The sequence below is a fragment of the Lithobates pipiens genome, unplaced genomic scaffold (genome assembly GCF_037356315.1).
Source record: "Lithobates pipiens isolate NorthernLeopardFrog02 unplaced genomic scaffold, aLitPip1_a1.2 Scaffold_19, whole genome shotgun sequence".
In the NCBI taxonomy this organism is placed as follows: Eukaryota; Metazoa; Chordata; class Amphibia; order Anura; family Ranidae; genus Lithobates; species Lithobates pipiens.
This window is the reverse complement of record NW_027507764.1, coordinates 285,815,845-285,831,189: the sequence shown is the minus strand read 5'-3', so window position 1 is coordinate 285,831,189 and position 15,345 is coordinate 285,815,845. Positions and strand designations below refer to the sequence as shown.

General features: G+C 42.1%; 1 protein-coding gene across 2 annotated transcripts in view; it reads right to left on the bottom strand.

Moving 5' to 3' along the window:
* LOC143996736 (dynein axonemal heavy chain 5-like) overlaps positions 1-15,345 on the bottom strand; it is a 638,308-nt gene that overhangs the window by 551,269 nt on the left and 71,694 nt on the right. For both annotated transcript variants that reach the window (XM_077491993.1, XM_077491994.1), the window contains exons 14-16: positions 6,886-7,005; positions 3,403-3,604; positions 1,055-1,150 (exon numbers count right to left, since the gene is read on the bottom strand). In XM_077491993.1, the coding sequence (XP_077348119.1) occupies positions 1,055-1,150; positions 3,403-3,604; positions 6,886-7,005 (418 nt within the window). The remainder of the gene's footprint in view (positions 1-1,054; positions 1,151-3,402; positions 3,605-6,885; positions 7,006-15,345) is intronic.

Genomic DNA, 15,345 nt, shown 5'->3' with positions numbered 1-15,345 from the left:
TAGCGCTAAAATGCCTGAAAACCGCCTCAGTGTGAAAGGGGTCGAAACAAAGGGTCATGGAGTAATATTTTCATGCTTGTCACATGTCTACAAGGGCAAATTAGTAATGCAAACCTAGCCAAATGTATTCATTTTGGAACGGCGAGGGCTTGTTGCACATAGAAAACAATTGTTTTTTATGTGCCCCATTCACACCCCAATGCTGGTGTGATGTGTGGTGCATTGCAGTGTGGGAAAAATTCAGCATGCATGCATTTTTCCACAAGGCACTGAGTGGCACCATGTGTCACTGCACATCACTACAATACATCATGCTGCTGTGCAGTGACATGAATGAAGTGTCACTATGTGACACAAATCAGAGGATGAGGATTGCACTCCTCTTTGATGACAGATGGGTGGACAGGGTCCTTCCCTCAAGACAAGACAATGGTCAAAGGGATGTTTTGAGTAAGGAACCCTGTGTGGCTGCAAAACATTTGCTTACTTGACTGATGTGAAATTGCACTACTAAAAGTGTGTATCCGTTTGCAACGGAGTGCTGTTGACTTGTCATTTTTTCACTATGTGACACTTTAAACAGAGTTGAAAAAGGAGAACCAGAAGAGTAATGCATTGAAACATTGATGCATTGCCAGAATGTACACTCACGCTCGCCTACACAGTAAAATGCTGCAATGTACAAAAACATTAGCATTATTCTTTGGGTTCGTTTTGTGTCCAAAGTGACAGTTTTAGTTTTACACGATTTTGCGGCTAAATAGTTGTATCACAACTGAGAGCATCTTTTAGTGATGAAATTCAACCTCACATCTGTCACAGAACCTAAGCATGATAAGGGGCACTTTTTGAATACATGTAGATATGTTCTGTTACTAATTTATCGCAAAAATTGTATCCAGAATATAAATGTAATCTTTAAATTGCATTCGAAATAAAAGAAGGCACAGATTAACAACTGAACAAAAAAAATTTAGAGTTTTGATAAATCTGCTGTATTTGTTTAAAGAGTATGCCTTGTTATTATGTATACACTAATAAATAGTATACTTACAGTCAAAGGTTTTTCAAACCAAGAATCCACAAATGCTTGAAGTGATTGGTAAAGACCTTCTATTTGATTCTTGAATTCAACATAGTCTTTATCGAACTGAAAATAAAAGCAGACATAAAAATGTCATCTTACACACACAGTGTATATATGTAGGGTTTATAGTAGTTAATGTGACATTCCCACCATCTGGAGCCAGACATACTGCTACAGAAGCAAAGATTTTGACCTATGGGCAGCCAAGCTTGGTGCCTTATTATCCTCTTACACTTCCTATCTATCCGCAAACATATGGAGAAGGGGTAAAAAATTGTACAAAGCAAATTTGTAGGATGATGTTAGGCGGGTGCAAGAAGTTTATTGGTTATACATGTGTAGCCAGGTTTTTGGCTAGAGACAGCGCGATTTAGTACACTGTGCTGCAGTGTTGTCTGTGCTCCCAATGGACTTCAGCTGAATAGATTAACACTACCACACCTTGATCCAACAGGAGTAGCTAACAAGCAGAAAGAGCTCAAGAGATTTAATGGTGGGCAGCACTGAATCATTGGAAATGTAGTGCAGGGGAAGGATCATGCTATGGGAGTCAATGGATTAAAGAACTACAAGTCCCAATTCGAGTTGGGTATAAAGAGAGCAAGAGCTGATATCATCACAGGATCAATGCAGAGGGATATCCTCTTTTCCTATGAGGGGAGCAAGGTGTGTACATCACCGCTCCTGTGTGCACATCAAACTGCTAAAAGCATGCGGCCATGTGTTGGGGACTGGAGTCACTTCAGGCAGATTCGAAAGTGAGCTGGCATCTAAACAGCAGGACCTCTGTTGCTGTATCACTGGGACTGGTGAGATGACACTACTGCCATTAACCTGTTTCTGCTAGCTAGATTGGTCATCTAGCTAGCAGCATTATTTACTGCATGCAGACTTTAATTGGATTGTACTCATGTGCACCACCATAAAAACTGGACCCCAACGCTATAGCCGGGTGAAGAACTAGGGCTAAAGACTATTTCCTCAGATAGCTGCTTTACAAGATCTTTGCCTGTTGTCAATAGCAAGACGCATCTCTTTAAAGAGTCTTACATTTCATTGCTGCCAAGCATATAGAGTGCACTCTAATCTGGAATCAGCCCACTGTTTACAGAGGAGATATTAACAGTGTTATCAGTACTGTTACTGTTTTCTAATGCCATTACTTTTTGCAGATTATTGTGAATTATCAAGTTTACTCTAATTTAGCTACATTGAACGCCATTGTATGCCTGCTATAGGCTATTGAAAATATTGTCTAGTGAACTGTGATTGACAATATATTAGGTTCATTTACCACTAACCAGCCTGATGTCTGCTTTTTGATACTGAGCCTTGGTTGTGTGCAGAGCATCTATATTAGTGTTCCCAGTAGAAGTGCAGTATCCATTTGCTTAACCTGATGTATCAGTGGGGCTGAGGTTGTTCTCAGAGTCGAGGCAGAAGAACAGAAAACCAAATATAATATGTGGCTCCTGTGGGGGTAGTGCTACACTTGTGCTAGTCCTGGGTTTGAGTGCCAAGGTGCATTTCCCTGTTTGGTCTGTGGGCATCACCCCTTTCCTAGTGTACAGTATATATAGGAAGAGAACAGGGTAATGAGAGGGTCGTGTCCTAGTAAGAACTGAAACAGAGAGGGAGTTTGTAGTTGTGAACTTCATGGGCACCTTGCGAGGCCCTGTACTTCAAAAAGTAGGACATGATAAAGATGGCCTTCCCTGGCTAGCAAACACCACATCATCCTGTTCCATAGATCAGCTCAGCACAGGGACACAGGATTGAGGATTACAATGCAGTGGGCATAAGCTAAAAACCATTAGCCTGAATGAATGACTTTTATGTGCCTGCTCTTGCAAGTAAGCAAAAAATGAAAAGTTGAACTGAACCCATCTCTGTTATTGTTGTCAATCACCTATGTCTGAGCAGCGGAATATTCATCTGGCATAGCCAGGGAGAACAGAGTGAAAATGTGGAATGTGTACTAGGAAATGCAGCCATGAGAGTAAGTAGGTCACTGTTAGTGACTAGTCCCACGTTATTCCCTCTGGTAATGGGGATTCACTCCAGCAAAGTCTAGGTCTGAATCCTGAAACAAGAATGTTGATGCTATGTATACTAGACCCCCGCCTACAAATTGATGGTGCTAACTGACTTGGTACCTAAATTAAAACTTATGCTAACTGTGTGCAATTTATGAATAGATGAGAATAGCATGTTAGTATAAGTAGGCTACTACTGGCTATTTCTTGCGATATTTTTTTATAATTTTTTTTTCTAAATAAACCATTATTTCCACTATAAGAAATAGTTTCACATACTTCTTGTTTTCGGTGATCCAGTACATCATACGTCTTTGATTTGGTGTTGCTAACAATTGTTTGGTAACGAATATTGATCTTTTCAATTCCTTCAATTCTAATATTCTGAAGATCCGCCAAACTTTCCAAAACATTGCTCATGTCTGATATCTTCTGAAGCCGCTTACAAAAAGTGTCCAGTTTCCCAAATATATAATTTTCACTGAGGATACAAAAGTAAGGACAGAAAAGAAGAAAATTTATAGGCACATTAAAATGTAATTTTATGCAATTAGGAATTTAATAGTATTTTCAGTCTTGAAATTGGATTATTGAAATCCCATTTATTTAATACCTTTCTCTTTTGTGAATGTATAAATAATTTTTAAATTTAATTTAATAGGTGTTAAAATCCCATCCTTTAAAGAATATGGGCAAAATAAGGACATCAAGGCTACAGTAATCATTATGCTGCATTTGCAAATTAATAAATGTAAGCGGCAGTAATTCTAGAAAAAAAAAAGTCAGTTCACAATTTATTGCTCTAAAAGCACCACAATCATAAACCAGGTAGAAAATTCATGTGATTTATGATTCATGTTTACGCTGAACAAAAGGACAATTCTACTAATTCCAGTTGTATAAATCGAGCATACTTGGGAGGGGGGGAGTGAGATACTAAGATAAACATTTTGCTGTTGATGATAATACGTTTTAGCGATTATATAAACTGATCCTAAACCACTCCAATACATTTATGTTTCTGATGCCTAATTATCTTGTGAACATGTTTCCAGTTTAGCCAGTTCACCCACCGAAATCCCTGGCTTATATTTGTAAACAAACATCAACCAGAAGTCTGTAAGAGCCCGTTCACATAGGGGAGACTCAGATCCAACTTCAGGTCGCCCCTAGTCGCCTCAGGTCGGACAACATATAAAAATCAATGTTAGTGAATGAGAGCCGTTTTAATGCACGCTACTGAAGTCGCTCTGACTTCAGAAGAGGTTCCTGTACTACTTCAATCCGACTTGTAGGCGACTGGTACCCATTGATTTCAATGGAAGTCGCCTCTAAGTCGGATGTCTGTCTATACGGAGGCGACTGACAGAATTATTAGCTCTGAAGGGGGAACTCCACGCCAAATTTATGAAAAAATTTGGCGTGGGTTCCCCCTCTGAGAGCATACCAGGCCCTTAGGTCTGGTATGGATTCTAAGGGGAACCCCCTACGCCGAAAAAACGCCGTGGGGGTCCCCCCCAGATCCATACCAGACCCTTATCGGAGCACGCTACCCGGCCGGTCAGGAAAGGGGGTGGGGAAGAGTGAGCGCCCCCCCACCCCAAAGCACCTTGTCCCCATGTTGATGAGGACAAGGGCCTCTTCCCAACAACCCTGGCCATTGGTTGTCGGGGTCTGCGGGCGGGGGGCTTATCGGAATCCGGGAGCCCCCTTTAATAAGGGACCCCCGGATACCGGCCCCCCACCCTATGTGAATGAGTATGGGGTACAATGTACCCTTACCCATTCACCTGTGAAAAAAAGTAAATAAAAACACAACACAGGGTTAAAATAGTTTATTGCACAGCTCCGGGGGTCTTCCGTCTTCGGGGGTCTTCTCGCCAGACTCCTCCACTATCTTCTGCTAGCTCTTTTACTAGCAGAGGAGCCCGACTTTCTTCTTCGCCGCCGCCCTCTTCTTCCGACTTTGGGGGTCTTGTCCCCCTCTTCGGTTCTTCTTGCCGGGCCACCGCTTCTTCTTCCAGCTCTTTTACTAGTGGTGGCCCGGTCTTCTGTCGTCGCCTTCGCCGTCTTTCGTTGTTCTTCTTCTCCTGGAGAAGTCCCAGCATCCTCCGCGACTGTGACATCGTAAGGGGGCGGGTTCACCGTGTGACATCAACCAGTGACCTTGCCCCGTGTCCCTATATAAGTTGCCGCGCACCGCTTCCCTGGCATTGAGGCCTGGTACGGCGCTCGCTCATCCCCACCCCCTTTCCTGGCCGGCCGGGTAGCGTGCTCAGATAAGGGTCTGGTATGGATCTGGGGGGGACCCCCACGCCGTTTTTTCGGCGTAGGGGGTTCCCCTTAGAATCCATACCAGACCTAAGGGCCTGGTATGCCCTCGGAGGGGGAACCCACGCCAATTTTTTTTCATAAATTTTCCGTGGAGTTCCCCCTTCAGAGCTCATTCTCTGATTGGCCACTGGCCTGGGGCGACTTAAAGTCGTGTTGTAAGTCGCCCCAGGTCGTGTCCAAGTCGTGTTCAAGACGTCTCCAAGTTGCCTCACAAAGTCGTCCTGAAGTCGTGTCGCCCCTGTGTGAACCGGCTCTAATAGTTTGCAAAATGACAGTTCCCTCGCTGGCTAGTGTTTGTAAACAGAAGTATTGGAGGATCCTGGGTGGTTATTGACCAAATATGAGCATATTTCCGTATTTAGTCAATTGCCGCACTCAGCATTCCTGTCAACTTTATTGACTTACAGCAGTTGGCCAGGGATCTAGCATTCACAAAGAGACTTGCAGAGGTGGGGCATATTTCTCAGTGGTCATTGTGATGACATTATTGGTGTTTCATTTTCATAGGGGGAATTTTTTTTTTTTTAAGGTGTGGGTGTTTTTATTTACTTTTTCACTTTTTCTGAATGATTACTATGTACCCCACTCTTATTCATCGGGGGGCCTTATATATTGGGCCCCCTTATTCTAAAGGGGGCTTACAGATTTCAATAAGTCACCCCCATAAACCCCAACATCTCTTTTGGGGACAGATTTTTGAGATGAGGCCCTTGTCCTCTCAACATTTGGGACATGGTACTATGCATGTTTGTTTTTTGTTTATGTTCGTTTGTATGTTTTTCTTAAAGTGTCAGCACTATTTTTTTTTTTTAATTGTCGTGAGTACCCCTAAACATTCATAAAATACCTTTATCCAGGTATATAGCCTGGGTGGCTAAGAAAAAGGGAGGTGCATGCAACCCTCTTCCTAAATCATACCAGGCCATATGACTTCAACCTTGGGAAGGTACTCTGGAAGAGGGGGCTAGTTTGTTCACAAACAAAAGCTGGCCAGGGATCTGTCATTTAGTAACTAAATGAGAGATCTCTGCCTGCTATTTGTAGACAAATAATGACTCTTTTAAAGGAGTACATTGTAATGCTTTGCAAGTTTATATGCTTCACTTCACTATGTTTGGTTTAAAAACTTTTTGCTGCAATTGCCTCCTGCAAACCTAACTTTGCCGGTTTTGTCATCACTAATCCTCAGTTATTAGTTACCATGTTTTCCTGAATGCTTCCCCCACACCAGTACTTGTATTACCACTCTGCAGCTGGATAGCTTGGCAGGAGCCAATTCTTGAATACAATTTCAGACCAGTAAAGGAAATGAAGGTAGGTGTTTCTAATATCGTATGTATTCTTAACACAGGAGCGAGCAGAACACTTTGCAGTGGAATAGGTGCTTTACATGAACAGGGAGAGACAAATAAAGATGCATACACTTACCTGAACTCAAACTGCCTTTCATTTGGGGTTTCTTTAAGTTTCTCTTTCACCTTATGAAAAGAAGCCTGATACTGCTCATTCAGGTACACACATTCTTGAATTCTCTTCAAAAGTTCCTCCCTATGAAAGAAATATGAATACCTCTGTTTTTACCAGAGCATAATCATCACTGAAAACTACCCCCAAAAAAAAACAATTGATCACATTTTAAAGTGTGCCCACTGGCTTCTAGTATATGGGAAACCACTGATGAAAGTGTAAAAGAATACAAGGCTAATACAATATAAATTTTGTATATACAATATTAATATGGCGTTACTTTATAAACAAAAGATATTAAATGCATAATACTCCAAAAATAAACTTTATAAAAACACAAAATAATTTAAAACATATAGGAAAATGTTGTCTTTCAATACAACCACCAACAACAAAGCAGCAAGTAAAATAAAGCGGATATAAATACACAAATGAATGCAGCTATGTATTAATTGAGAAGTCATTAACTGTGTTTGACTTGTCAGCCTCTTGCAATGCCCTGCATTCAGACTTAAAGAGGGAAGGGCAGCACCAAAAGCCAAGTCAGGAGAGCTGCATGCAAATATGCTGACAAGGAAAACATTCATAGAAGGAGGAAGCAGAATGGTGATGCCATCCATCTGCTGCTTCTCCTGTACTATTCAGTCAGCAGTCAGGAAGTGGAGAGGTGACACCGGTGTAAAAACTGGTGTCACCTTGCTGGCTGTGAAAATCTCAGACCTGGATGAATGAAAAAACAAATCATTTGGCAAGTTTAAACAGCTCTCTTATATGTACAGTATTTCCTCAATGTATTTAAAAGTTTTCTTGAAATTTCAGTTTAAGTATAAGTAAATACGTACATAAAACAATGCAATAGAAATATAGAATAGAGTATAGTTTAATTGTGCTACAAAAACATGAAAAGCCCATCTAAAACTCACATTGAATGCTATTCTAGTGAAAATCTACAGCTAATAGATTAAATATATGTTCGTGAACTCTTTTACTTGCCAAAAATTTTGTAATTCTGGTCTTGTGGTCCAGGCACCCCTTCCAGACAACGATAGCAGTTAACACCAATAGTTAGTGCCACATATTACATGTGATGTTACTAATTATAAAATCTTTTTCAAATTTCCCAAGAACTATGTGGTGTGAGGGCTCACCTACCTAGAAATAAATTGAATGGACTCTTTAGGTAGGTCCTCACACTTCATAGTTCTTAGTTAATTTGAAACTGAGGAGATACTGGTTTTGTTCTTCAGATCTAACAGCTACCAAATAGGGCAGAAATCCCTTTTATTGATGGACATAGTCTCTGGAACATTTTCTTCAGTAATTACTTCCTCACATTCTTGCTTGTACATGTAATTTTTTTAAGGTTCATTATTGACAGTGGTTAACAAGAGAAAGTGCCATCAATTGATCACCTCTAAATTACTAGCATCTACAACAGCACTGCCATATGCAATGCCAAATCTGTTCCATAAGATTAAGAAACTGATGAACTTGTTCATGCCATCAAGAATGGTGTGAAAAAAAGTATAAATAATTGTATTTCTTATTTTTGTTAAAGTAGCAAAAATACATTCTGTCCCTTTGTAGTGGGATTATACTGTTTTATTATAGTTAATTTATAAACATTTTATTTTACATACACAAGTTTATTGTCAGTTGCAAAGATGGCATGGTGCTAATTATATAACATAGTCAATTATAATTAATATTTTTGTAAAATTTTGTGTGTTCTTTTTAAAGATGTGTTTGTACAAATAGGTGTATTTATTTAATAAATTACAATACAATATCACCTGATTGTGTAATCTCAATAAGATTTGCTTATTATTATTATACAGGATTTATATAGAGCCAACAGTTTGCACAGCGTTTTACAACATGGGGCAGACAGTACAATTACAATACAAATCAATACAGGAGGGATCAGAGGGCCCTGCTTGTTAGAGCTTACAATCTAGAAGGGAGGGTCAAGTGGAACAAAAAGGTAATAACTGTGGGGGATGAGCTGATGGAGAAAATGTTGTTAGGTGTGGCCAGGGTAGGCTTCTCTGACGAGGAGGGTTTTCAGGGATCGTCTAAAGGCTAATAGAGTTGGAGATAATCAGACAGATTGGGGTAAGGTGTTCCATAGGATTGGAGAGGCTCTGGAAAAGTCCTGGAGGCGAGCATGGGAGGAGGTGACAAGAGAGCTAGAGAGCAGGAGGTCTTGCGAGTAACAAAGAGAATGAGTAGGTTGATATTTAGGACTAGGCTAGTGATGTAGCTGGGGGCTAAATTGTGGATGGCTTTGTAAGTAGTTATTAGTATTTTGAATTTAAATTTGTTGGGTGAGCGGAAGCCAGTGGAGGTATTGACAAAGAGGAGTAGCAGACACTGAGCGATTGGTAAGATGGATGAGTCTGGCATTCATGATGGATTGAAGGGGTGACAGACTATGTAGAGGTAAGCCAATGAGAAGGGAGTTGCAGTAGTTGAGGTGAGAGATGACCAGGGAGTGAATTAATAGCTTTGTTGTGTCATTGGTTAGAAAGGGGCGTATTTTGGAGATGTTGCGGTGGTTGAGGCGAAAGATTTGGACAGTGATTGGACATGGGGCTTAAAGGAGAGTTCAGAGTCCAGGACTACACCTAGAACCTTGGAATGCATGGATGGGCTTATAGTTGTGCCATCGATTTTGACAGAGAGATCAGCTGAAAGGGCACATGGGGGAGAAAGAATTAGAAGTTTGGTTTTGGATAGATTGAGTTTGAGGAAGTGGTGTGACATTCAGACTGATATGTCTGTTAGTAAATTAGTGACACGTGAGGAGATGGAGGGAGTGAGCTGAGGGATAGAGAAATAGATTTGGGTATCTTCAGTGTAGAGGTGGTATTGGAAGCCACAGGAGGCTATCAGCTGACCCAGGGAGAAGGTGTAAATTGAAAATAGGAGAGGTCTAAGAACAGAACCTTGGGGGACCCCAACAGAGAAAGGAAGAGGAGAGGAGGAAGTAGAGTTGTAAGAACTGCTAAAGATGCAGTTGGATAAGTAGGAAGAGAACCAGCAAAGAGTACAGTTACAGAGACCAAAGGTGTGGCATTTTTTGAGGAGGAGGGGGTGGTCAACCATATCAAAGGCAGCAGAGAGGTCTAGGAGTAGGAGTACAGAATTGTGTCTATTGGTTTTGGCTGTTAGTAGATCGTTTGTCAGTTCTAGGAGAGCAGTTTCTGAGGAGTGTTGGGGATGAAATCCAGATGGAAGGGGATAGAGAAGGCTATTATCAGCAAGGTGGAAGCTCAGTCGGTTGTAGACCAGATGTTCAAGGAGATTGGACATAGGTTGTTAAAATTGGATGTGTCCAGTGAGGGCTTTTTAAGTATGGGGCTGACAAGTGTATGTTTTAGGGAGTTGGGGTAGATGCCAGAAGAGAGGGAGAGATTGAAGATGTGGGTTAGAGAGTGTAGAATAGAGCCAGAGGGTGAACGTAGCATTTTCGAAGGAATAGGATCCAGAGGGCAGGTGGTAAGATTGACCTTAGCAAGTAGTTTCGAAACCTTGTCTATAGTGGCAGAGTTGAAAGAGGGAATAATGATTGTACCTGTGGGCATGAAGTGTAAAGCGTGGAGGGTATCTGAACAGTAGAGCTCTCCTCACGAATTGTATCAATCTTCTATTTGAAGTGACTGGCGTTCTTCAGGACAGTGAGTGAGTTAGTAGGTGGAGGTAGTGGAGGACGAAGTAGAGAGTTGAAGGTAGAGAAGAGTTGACGGGACAGGAAGAGAAATTGATAATGAGAGTGATAAAATAGGTCTGCCTGGCAGTGAGGAGACTAGAAATTTATTTTTGGAGGGCAGATTTGTATTGGTTGTAATCTTTCTGAGACTTAGTCTTACGCCACAGGCACTCATGAGCATGACTACGTTTTGTCAGGCTTCTAGTATCATCTGTTTGCCAAGGTTGAAGGGATTGGGTCCTGATTCTGTGTATAGTGCGGGGGGCCAGTAAGTCCAGTGAGGCTATAAGTTACATAGTTAGTAAGGTTGAATAAGTCCATCTAGTTCAACCTGAGTGAGTGTCTACAATTCTCCCTATCCCTGTACATTGCACACTCACATCGGTCCCTACCCTCAAGGATCCAACAATACAAGGTCCCCATTCATGTACTAGGGCCAATTTGGGACAGAAGCCAATTAACCTGGAGTGTGGGAGGAAACCGGAGTACCCGGAGGAAACCCACGCAGGCACAGGGAGAACATGCAAACTCCAGGCAGGTAGTGTCATGGTTGGGATTCAAACCAGCGACCCTTTTTACTGCTAGGTGAGAGTGCTAACCACTACACCATTGTGCCACCCAGAAGTGAAGCGTTGTAGACAAAAGTGGCTAGACTGGTGCAAGATAGGGGTGATATTTTGTCATAGAGGTAGTTGGTAGCAGAGTTGAAGAGAAGGGTTGAGAAGGGTTGAGATAACGTAGGTTTCTGTGGGTAACTTTTAGGCGGTTGGAGGGAGAGGAGGTGGAGGAGAGGGAGAGAGTGAAACTAATACAGTAGTGATCAGAGAGAGGGAATGGATAGTTGGAGAGGTTGCATGGAGTGCATTGGTAAAGGAAACAAGGTCAAGGTTATTGCCTTCAGAGTGAGTAGGAGGATGTATCCATTGCTTCGGGTCAAATGAGGAGGTTAGGCTGAGAAGTTTGGAAGTGGCAGGAGTGTTATTATTAATAGGGATGTTGAAGTCACCCAGAATGATTGTGGGGATTTCAGAAGACAGAAAGTAGGGTCATTTTTTTGCCATTTACCTATACTCATCCTAATGTTTAAGCATCTTAAGCTGGAATTCATTTTTCTGCAATCGGTTGGGAAGCATACTTTGAGTTGTTTTTAATTGAATTTCCTTATATCTCAGTTATCCCTTTTCTTGGAGTACATCATGGGCACAGAGCACCATAGTAATAACTATATGGGTTATAGGCCACCTTTAGGTGAATGGACACTGGTATAACCAAAAAGGATACAGGAAGTGCCCCTCCCTATATAACCCCTCCCATACTGGGAGTATCTCAGTTTTTGTAGCAAAGCAATATATACACATATCTCAATAAGAGGGGAGGGACCTCTGTGTCCCGTGATGTACTCCAAGAAAAGGATTTTACAGGTAAGCTGTTATAAAAATCCTATTTTCTTTATCGTACATCACGGGACACAGCACCATAATTATAACTATATGGGATGTCCCAAAGCAATGCCACCTGAGGGGAGGGAGACACAAAGCAAAACAGCCGCCGCCAGGCGTGAGAACCCTATACTGCTGCCTGCAGCACACTGCTCCCGAAGGCAGTACCCTCCTGTCACCTTACATCCGTTTGATAAAATCTTGTGACTGTATGAACTGACGAGCAAGTAGCTGCCTTGCAAACCTGAGCCACAGACGCTTGGTGATGCACTGCCCATGAAGCACTGACTGCCCTGGTAGAGTGCGCTTTAATCTAAAAGGAAGGAACCTTTCTTTTCAGGCCACAGGCCTGTAGACATGGGCGCCGTCAATAAATTTGTTTCGTTCTGTTCCGTTTTGATTCGTAATAAAATTAATTCGTATTTCGTGTCCGAAATTCCGTTCTGTTTCGTACGAAATCCGAATTGTCGTTAGGTTCGTTAACGTGTACGAACGTTCTTTACGATGAATTTAAAGGAAAAAACATTGCTCATTATGCTTATTATGACTTGCAAAAGACTTCTGTAATAGAAGTCAATGTAAGTTGCCTGAAGACATCAGTGAAGGACTTTCCTCCTCTCTGGGCAGGCTGCCAAGAAAAGATCAAAGGGATACAATGTTTCTTCTTCAATGGGCTGAACTCCTGGTGTAGAAGTTCTCAGTTTAACCATTTAAAGACTAAATCTTTTCTGACACTTGTTGCTTACAAGTAAAAATCCAGTATTTTTTGCTATAAAATCACTCAAAAGCCCCAAAAATTATATATATTTTTTTAGCAGAGCCCCTCATAATGAGCATAGCACAGGGATGGTAGGAGCCCCTCATAATGAGCATGATCACGGTGCAAATGTCAGTGCTCTATTTCACAGTGCTGTTGCTGGTGATCATCTCCTGCACCCTCTTCACCTTCCCTTGCCTCCACTGTCTCAAGTGTCCTGAATTTTCAGAATTTCACATATAAAAAAAGAATGCTTGTAGTTGTCGATCCCAGATTCACCTCATACATGTGTTATGTCACGGTGCTGGTGTCAGATCACTCTATCACGGTGCAGGTGTCAGTGCTCTATATCACGGTGCTGATGCTGGTGATCATCTCCTGCACCCTCTTCTTTGCCTACCCTCACCTTCCCTCGCCTCCATTGTCTCAAGAGTCCTGAATTTTCAGAATTTCACATATAAGAAAAGAATGCTTGTAGTTGTCGATACCACATTCACCTTATACATGTGTTATGTCATTGGCCATGTGGTGGGACTATGTGTGCACAGCTAGTAATTATTTTGTGGCTGCAAATATGACCTGTAGGTTTGTAAACTTCACCATCCCTGTGATGTGCTGACTTCCTCCTGGGGCTGCTTATTATGAGGGGCTCCCACCATCCCTGTGCTATGCTGACTTCCTCCTGGGGCTGCTTACGGTGCAGGTGTCAGTGCTGTATATCACGGTGCTGGTGTCAGTGCTTTATGTCACGCTGCTGATGTCAGTGCTCTCCATCACGGTGCTGGTGTCAGATCACTCTATCACGGTGCAGGTGTCATTGCTGTATGTCACACTGCTAATGTCAGTGCGCTCTAGAGGTCGACCGGAAAAAAAAGGGCTAACTTGCATTTGAAAGACCTCTGCGCAAATACCGCGTCACATAAAATATTGCAACAACCGTTATTTTATTCTGAGTGATTTTCTAGCAGGAAATACTGGATTTTTACTTGTAAGCAACAAGTGTCAGAAAATATTTAGTCTTTAAATGGTTAAACTGAGAACTTCTACACACGGAGTTCAGCCCATTGAAGAAGAAACATTGTATCACTTTGATCTTTTCTTGGCAGCCTGCCCAGAGAGGAGGAAAGTCCTTCACTGATGTCTTCAGGCAACTTACATTGACTTCTATTACAGAAGTCTTTTGCAAGTCATAATAAGCATAATGACTGAATCGTCGTCCGACGACAACTGATCCGAAATCCGTAAACAAAAGTTTACATTCCTTACAGAATTCGGACGCACGGCAATTCTTATTTCGGATTCCTCCCGAATGTACGAATTTTGGGAAATTCGTACGAATTTGAGATTCGTACGAAACTAATCGCACATGTCTACAGGCCTGACTAATCACCTGACGAATACACTTAGCAATAGTAGATTTCAATGATGCCTGACCCTTTCTAGGGCTTTCGGGAAAAACACAAACAAGACATCAGTTTTACGTATCTGAGCAGCTGCTTTCAGATAGGCTTTAATTGCTCTCACTACATTGAGATCATTTAATAAAAGAGCGGGGTCCAGGAAAAAAGGAAAGTAAAGGAACATCTTGATTCAGATATAAACTAGACACTACCTTTGGCAAAAAGGTTGGGTGCAACGTAGCACCACCTTATCGTTGTAAATGATTAAGTATGGCTCTTTACAGGAGAAAGCAGCCACTTCTGATACTCTTCTTGCAGAGGTTATCACAACTATATATATATACAATTCTCCAAATCTTCCCCAAACAATCTTTCTCCATGAAAGGGGAACCCATCCAAGAGCTTCTTGCATGGTAACTCGGCTGACCATCTCTTTAGCCACAGAGTCCTGCACATATGTATCAACATAAGCGCAAGGCGAGACGCCTGATGGATAGAACTCTGTGGGGGTTTTAGCGAACCCAAGGAGGAGAAGGAAACATCATCCACCTCTGCAGGAGGCAACTTATATTCAGAGCAGACCAAGTCCGTAAGGGATTGAATTAGCAATTTCTGAGATTGCAGTGTTTGAGAAAGGTTCTTCAGATGCTGAATCCTCAGAAGAGGAGTCACCTGAATTTCCTTCCCTCAAAGGTACCCCAGTATCATCTGGCCATTGTTGTTCCAATGTTGGAGGGTCTTCGGTAGGAGAAGGAGACTTGCCGCGTTGTGTCACCTCCTGGGAGGAGGACACAAGCAAATAAGCTATTTTTCCCTCCAAACCAGCCATATCCAAAGCCAAAGCCAAATCGTCCTTAGTGACCTATGCAGGGGCTGGAGTGTTGGGGGGTAGCCACCATGCCTGTGCAAGATGGCTCAGATTTGCCAGGATGCTGCAGGTCTTTCAGGGGAGTATGGGACTGCGGCGTGTGACTAAGAGCGTCAGGCTTTGTCCACAGAGGCTTTGCACTCTCCCTGGTTGAATTACCCCCCTTGCGGGAAGACATAGTCCTAAGCACAAAAAAAGTAGAGGTACTAAATAAAGTGCATCCACTGCCGAGCTTTAGTCTTGCA